Below are 6967 nucleotides of genomic sequence, written 5' to 3'. Positions count from 1 at the left end.
CTGTTTTTACCGCTCATGTAGTTTGAAATTCGAATGGGAACAACAGAGCACTGGGCAGGCGGCCTGACAAAGGCATTCACTTGTTAACACTGTACACTGCTACTTGTCCAGCATTCCATTGTATGGCCCACCCAAGAGGCAAACATAGTCAGGTTACCTCAAATTTACATCAGTCAACAGAAACCATGTTTGCAATGGGCAAAATGCAGTTCTCAGATTCTCTAACGCAATCCAGCCAACAATATGTACACCAGTCTATAGGCATGTTGATTCTGTAAAAAAAATTCAGAAAGCTTTACCATACAACCGGAAAATTCAGACTGGACGAGCGTACTGTCGAAAAATTCAGAATGCATGACCGTATTGTTAAAAAATTCAGAAAACAATACATCATTCTGCGGGTAGACATACATCATACATACTAACTTGAAATCAGTTCAAATATACATGCAGAGGGGTTTCTTTTTTATTTTGAAACAAGCCATATTGCTATTGCCACACCTAACATCAGGCGGTACATTCAAGTATGCATGAAGCAAGAAAAGTTCTACCAACTGAATAACTGCCACATATTTTGTTCCACAGAATTATAGTCTTTAGAAAAACAATAAACAAACAGATAGATTTGCATTCACTGCTCAGAGGGCGTTCATCCGTAGATCACCCACTCCATGGCAATTGTTTCGCATGTGCCCTTCAATGCCACAGTTTTTGCACCTTGCTGGTTTGCAAACAGGCTTCAGAATATCACCCCGGTCTGGGCAGGTTGTTCTCTTGTGTCCCTGCTGACGACATATCGTGCAGAACCTCTTTTTGTTGAGCCCCTCGTACGGTGCCTTCACCTGGTAGTTGTTGGGCGCCCCATCTCTTTATGCTTCTTTGGTGCCACCCACCTCTGAAATATGGCTTCACCCACCTGTGCCTTATTTCATACAGTTGCGTCATGTATGCATGAGTCTTCAAGTTATATTTCTCCACCAATATCTTCCGAGCATCCTCAAATATATCGATTGTAAGCATGTTTTCACTACCTTGTGGAACTCCACCCTAAACTCGCTCTTGGTGTACAATGAACCGTGCGATTGCTTTTACGTGCCACTTGCACCATCGATGCACTCTCTGAGGCATAACATTTTGTATGGCAACCTCCATCGCGCGGTTCTGATCTGCACAACAACACAAATCATATTAGATATCAATGCTTTGTGAACAATAATACCAGTGTTGTCTCTACTAACTACAGCTGCTGGTTAATCTTTAGTCCAGCGTTGTACTACTTCTCAATCCACCTGCACCATTGCTCCATTTTCTGCGAGACGATCTTCCAGTCCTAGCACATCTCCCCTCTCGGCATATGGTTGCAATTTCTGCCATATTATTTGAATAAGGCGATGGGCCAATTGTAAGCAATAATACCAGTGTTGCTGAGTCGAACCAACTCCATTGCATGCATATACATGTTGAAGTGTCTATAAGAGAAAGAGTTTATGATCCATGTTATTCCTCTGATAATGGGAATGGTTTGCTGGCAAGATGTAGCATATTTCGTCCACCGCTTCACTAGATGCTTCGCTAGAATTTCATTCACACGGATGAGTCAAGCACCTGTAATTAACAACAAAGTGCAGGTCTCGTTAGGCCAATACACAACTGAAAATTCAAACGCTTGGCAGTTTTCAAACAACAAAAGCAAAAAATGCCACTGGCACCTTCTTCAAACTCATCGATAGTTAACATATGGTTGACTACCTTGTGGGAACTCTGCATGGAATTTATTCTTCTTCGTGTATAGTGGTCCAAACGTCTCCTACAACTTCTTCAACACATGCCATTTACACAACCAGTGCTTGGCATCACACTCTGGATCACGACATCCATTTCTTAGTTTTGGCCTGAAAATGAAGAAGCACATCCATTGCTTAGTATGTTTTTGGCGCAACCCCTCCCATGAAATAAAGGAACTCAGAGAATACGCAGTTGAGATTTTTTGTCCAAAAGGACCCCCTGCCGAACGCTATTGTCAAAAAGGACTATCTGCAGATAAAAACGTCAAAAAGGACCCCCTGACTAGTGGCGGCAGGTGCGGCAGGCGACACGTGGCACCTGCCGCCACTAGGTGAGGCGGCGGGCCCCGCCGCCACCGCAGGAGGCGGCCGCGCGGTGCACAACGGGTTCTCCCACCGTGCAGTAGCTGTGACGGAACGGGCCAGGAGAGGCGGGCCCGGCCGCCACTAGGTGAGGCGGCGAGCTCTGCCGCTGTCGCTCCCCGTCCGACAGCCTCAGCTGCGCGGGCCGAGGCGTGGGCCAGGCCGCCACCGGAGGAGGCGGCATCTTTCTTCACGCCCGACGCATTTTCCTATTGCAGATGGCGCTGATTCCCGTGTGCAACAGCGACCTGACGGCGGTGATTCCCACGAGCGGGAAAATGCACGCTGATGCTTCTTTCGCCCAAGAATCAGTCTGGCTATTGCTTGAGAGGATGCGACGGCATCAGTCACTCGCTGCGGGAATCCAATACTGCGGGAAGCTATTGTGCCGACACTACAGGGATCCTAAAATTTACTGCTTAATTTTCTCGCCATTATTTATCGTCTGGGCTTATAAAAGGAGACACCGAGGCTCTCGTCCAGCCATCCTTGAAATCGCCACTGCGCAAAGTGTATAACACATTTTTTTTCAGTCGGTATGAGTTTGCCTTGCTCGGATCAAAGCATTAGGCCGAGGAAAATGAAGAACGCAAGTTTGCCTCCTGGGGTGGCAGTCCTGCGATGTTGGTGTGGCGATCTTTGCAAGGTGAAGGAGGTGACGGATTTTTCAGATTGGTTGGGCATGAAGTTTTTCATGTGCGCCAATTATGAGGAAGATCCTGCCGTAGCTATTTCAGAGTACGACAAGCCTCCGGTATGCTTTAACCATCACAAATAGATATTGTTGGTATTTTCATTGATTCTTTAGTAACATTCTTGTTTGTTGTTGTAGTCTCCTCCGCCTCTGTGCATGTACTATCATTGGATTGACACGGAGAAGCCGGCTTCGGCAGTGACTGAGATTCGTGAAAGAAGTCGCCGTGCGTGGAATAGTTTATTTGCGGAAGAGCGACGCGAGAAGGCGGAAGCTGAGGAGAAAGCAGAGCAAGAGAGAGAGTTAAAAGAATACTATGCGGAGCAACACCGTTTTTTTGAGGAAATGGGAAAGAAAAACAGGGAAGAGGCTCGTCGCATGGAGGAGCAGGAACGACAGCGAAAGGAGGCTCGTGAGGCAGAGAGGCAGAGAAAGAAAGAAAGGGCTCGTCAGGCTAAGGCAACAGAAGAAGCTGGCGATGGAAAAGGAAAATATCCACGCTGGACTCAGTAGATTTCTGTGGTAGTATTTAAAATTCCGCAATCATTTGTATCTTTATTTCTGCACTTTAATGTAGCTTTATTTCAGGAGTTAAATGTAGGTATATTCCTACAATGTATCTTATTTTCAGCTGTGCTGTGTCGTAATGGAAAAAAATATAGTTTAAGAATAAAGTAGTGGCATTTTCTTTCCCTCCACTAATATCGAACATCGTGCAACAACTACAAAATAAATTTAAGATAGAACATAATGCCCTACAATAACAGAGTACAAACTAATAATGCAAGTACATCCGAATTAAACGGTAGAACTGGAATAAAACTACATGAAGACATCATCGTCATCCTCCATCGATGCAGAACTCTTGCCCTTCGAGGATGTAGAACTCTTACCCTTGGACGATGCAGAACTCTTGCTCTTCGAGGATGCAGTACTCTTGCCCTTTGACGATGCAGAACTCTTGCCCTGTGATGATGTAGCACCCGAAAGCGGCGGCATGAAGATATCATCTTCATCCTCGCTCTCCTCAGTCCATAAAAATGGATGCATTTCTGCAGTCCTTCTGAAAGTTTCACTCTTCGGCTCCACTACATTCTTCCACCTTGCATGCAACCTAAGAAGTTCTTTACGTACCTCCTCATAGGTCCTTTCAGGCCACCCAGACCTACGTAATTGGTGAGCCAACTCATTCATTATGGTGTCACTACCGGTGAGTTCGTCCCATGGAACTATCCTATTGTCCATCCTGAAATCGGTAGCTAGCCTCAAAAGAGTCCTGCTCATCCCAGGGTGAAAACTACGATCGAAAGGATAATGGGACATCTCGACTACACTACACTCGAATGCTTATCCACCTCCGTCTGAAGGGGGTTTTATAGGTAGAGAGGAGAAAATGGCGGGAAAGAACGAGTGCAGTATGGCGGGAAAGGGTTGGCGGGAACATATGGCGGGAAACGAGTGGCGGGAAGATATGGCGGGAAGGGGTTGGCGGGAAACGGGTGGCGGAACATATGGAGGGAAAGCGTTGGCGGGAAAATATTGAGGGGAAAGCGTTGCCTGAAAATATTGAGGGGAAAGCGTTGACTGGTGCATTTTTATTTCAGCAAACATAGATGTTCAAATCGAAAAGTCTGATACACACATATATAGATACAATGGGTCGCGCACGTGCATAGATGAATCACCGTACTTAACGACGACCACCTGGCCTTTCCTTACGACCGGAAGGCGACAAGCGATTAGGTGGCCGGGTCACACGAAGACCGCGGCCGTACTCCACTTCGGCTTCATGTGTCTGCGAGTCCTGCGTAGGTGGTGGAGTCGCGAATCCTTGTTGCGAACCTGAAGCGTAATTGTAGGCGTATGGTTGTGACTCCGGGGGGATAAAAGATGGGCCAATAACATCCCCTCCGAAGAACTCTGTAACTAATGATGTAACCATGTCGCCAAGATCATGTGATGCTCCCCGGAGGCCTGTGTTGACGCCATGATCATGTGATGCTCCCCGGAGGCCTATGTTGACGCCGCGTTGGGTGTTCTCATCGCCCCAATTAACATCAGGTGTGTCCTGCACATAGAAACATTTTAAACAAACTGTTAGAGGATAATATATGATATCATTGTAAATGCATTGAAATGTAAACATGACTACCTGAGCATATCCCTCTCCTATACTGTCTGGCCATTGTACTTGGTGCTGGTTTAAATCTGGTACACGAGTCTCCTCGGGCATGGGGATCCCTCGCGTGGAGAGAAATGGCTGAGATCCCTCACCTTGGGTGTATGCATCATATCCTGTGTACGCATATGGGTTAGGGGAAAGAAACTGCTCGGGCATCGAATCCAAGCCCGTGCCATGGTCCTGAGATGTTTGCCCCTCACGAAGCTGCATCGAAGAAGAGCGATGCAGTGGCAGAGATGAGTCATGTCGTGGCAATGTCGTTCTAGTACTCGGACCCTCCCCTCATTGCTCATGGCTCGTACGCGCCTCGCTCGGTCTGGACGACGGTGCCGCACTCGGTCTGGCTGACCTCGCTACCGGCATGTATGCTCCAGTGGCAACGTCGTCGCCTCTACCGCATCTGAACTTCTTTGCCACGAATTGTTGCAAAAGTTTCTGGAATGTCTTGCGATATGGGCCCTGGGCCGGCATGCTATCCGTAGCCATCTGCCCTACTTCGTTGACATTTTCAAGCTGAACAATATTTGGATGTTATTTAGTTCCAATGATTATGAAATGATGGACCTAAAAAAGTTACAAGTGATTACCAGGTGGTCACGATAGTAAGCTGCATGCAGCTCAACATGTCTCCGCGCCTGCTCCTCTTGTGTGAGATGTGTTGGTATAGTAGCTGGCTGACTGGCCAGGCTAGCACGTGTGTTCATGCAGTACCACTGCTTGTACGCTTGATCTGTACTTCCATCGTACGGCCTGCAAAATTAAATAATTACATAAACCTTTGTGATGAAAGCAAAGCATCTTCACGCATCGTATGATCATCGTAAAAAAATAATGTACATAAAATATACCTAAGTTCACGCACTATATCTGCTAGCGCTTCATTTGTCCACTTGTGTACCCATTCACTGTTCTCTTCCCTCCAATCGTATAAACTCCAACCCCTGCCCATATTGGTTAGCCTGCAAATATGTAACAAAGTGTGAGTTTAGTAAATTAAAAATGACACTAACTATTTAGGGATGTCACATCTTACTTATGTGTTTCCTCATCGATACGTCTGGAAAAGGTGGTGGAATTTCTTGATAGAGACCGAACTGTCTCATTACACGCTCTGGGTTGTAAGGTTCAACACACCACAGGAACAATAAGTTGCAGCGAGTCAGCCAGAATGCACTATCGGTCAACATGCCTGGTGTGAAGTATCGAGCATCAAAGACCAATTTTAGCTGGTCCTGAGTCCACGGGTTCCATGTGACTTCTGCCTCATCAAGTATCTCAAACTGCTGGTGGTACATAGGGTAACAATTTTTCGCAATATCTGGAGACCAACGTTTCCGTGCCTTTGTCCACCTGGTGGCCATAGTTGCGCTAGCACCCTCGCCAAAGTCATATGGGTATATGGGTTGTACTATACGAGGTCGTCCTACAGGGAGGTATTCCCAGGACCACAACTGTAGAAACTCATAGGCGACACAAAGTAATGGAGCTTTTTGTGCGAAAGAGGTTTTTTGCGTGGCATCACACAAGCCTCTGTATGTATGAGATAGCATGGCAGAACCGAAGCTGTATTTTGGCTGCTCGGGTAAAGGTTCATCTACCATATTCTCTGCAATGTAGATGAGACCAGGGACAACAACGTCCCCATGTGAATTTGGAAATAGATTCCCGAGGAGCCACAACAAATATGCAAACAGATGTCTTTTTCTCGTCTCCTCATTGGCGAAGCTAGATAAATTAAGAAAGTTATCATGAAGCCAGACGAGTGGGATGCCCCGAGGGTTACCAGAACGTTGTGATTCTGGCATTTCCATCCCAAGACGGGCTGCTATATCTAATGCCCAAGATGAAGACACTCGTGGAGAGACTACCGGCTCACCTCTAATTGGTAGAGCAGTGATCATAGAAACATCTTTCAGTGTAGGTGCAAGCTCCCCAAAATGAAAG

The 6967-nt window shown here is 46.5% G+C and overlaps 1 protein-coding gene across 1 annotated transcript; it reads right to left on the bottom strand.

Moving 5' to 3' along the window:
- Nucleotides 1-5305: 5305 nt before the first annotated feature.
- LOC119299676 lies at nt 5306-6060 on the bottom strand. Its single transcript, XM_037576844.1, has 3 exons — nt 5872-6060; nt 5611-5773; nt 5306-5536 (listed from the first exon to the last, which is right to left on the bottom strand). Exons 1-3 carry the CDS (start codon nt 5970-5972, stop codon nt 5306-5308), a joined length of 495 nt encoding a protein of 164 aa, XP_037432741.1. The 5' UTR covers nt 5973-6060.
- Between the last annotated feature and the right edge of the window lie 907 nt (nt 6061-6967).

The sequence above is a fragment of the Triticum dicoccoides genome, chromosome 5A (assembly GCF_002162155.2).
Source record: "Triticum dicoccoides isolate Atlit2015 ecotype Zavitan chromosome 5A, WEW_v2.0, whole genome shotgun sequence".
Taxonomy (NCBI): domain Eukaryota; kingdom Viridiplantae; phylum Streptophyta; class Magnoliopsida; order Poales; family Poaceae; genus Triticum; species Triticum dicoccoides.
The sequence above is the reverse complement of the archived record's forward strand: the minus strand, read 5'-3'. Positions and strand labels throughout refer to the sequence as shown.

Excerpts from the sequence above, each read along its gene's own strand:
- LOC119299676 (XM_037576844.1), bottom strand. The coding sequence starts at position 5,972 with ATGGGCAGGGGTTGGAGTTTATACGATTGGAGGGAAGAGAACAGTGAA. Across the intron at positions 5,774-5,871 it reads GATATAGTGCGTGAACTTAG|GCCGTACGATGGAAGTACAG; the intron begins GTATATTTTATG and ends TTAATTTTGCAG. Across the intron at positions 5,537-5,610 it reads CTTACTATCGTGACCACCTG|CTTGAAAATGTCAACGAAGT; the intron begins GTAATCACTTGT and ends AATATTGTTCAG.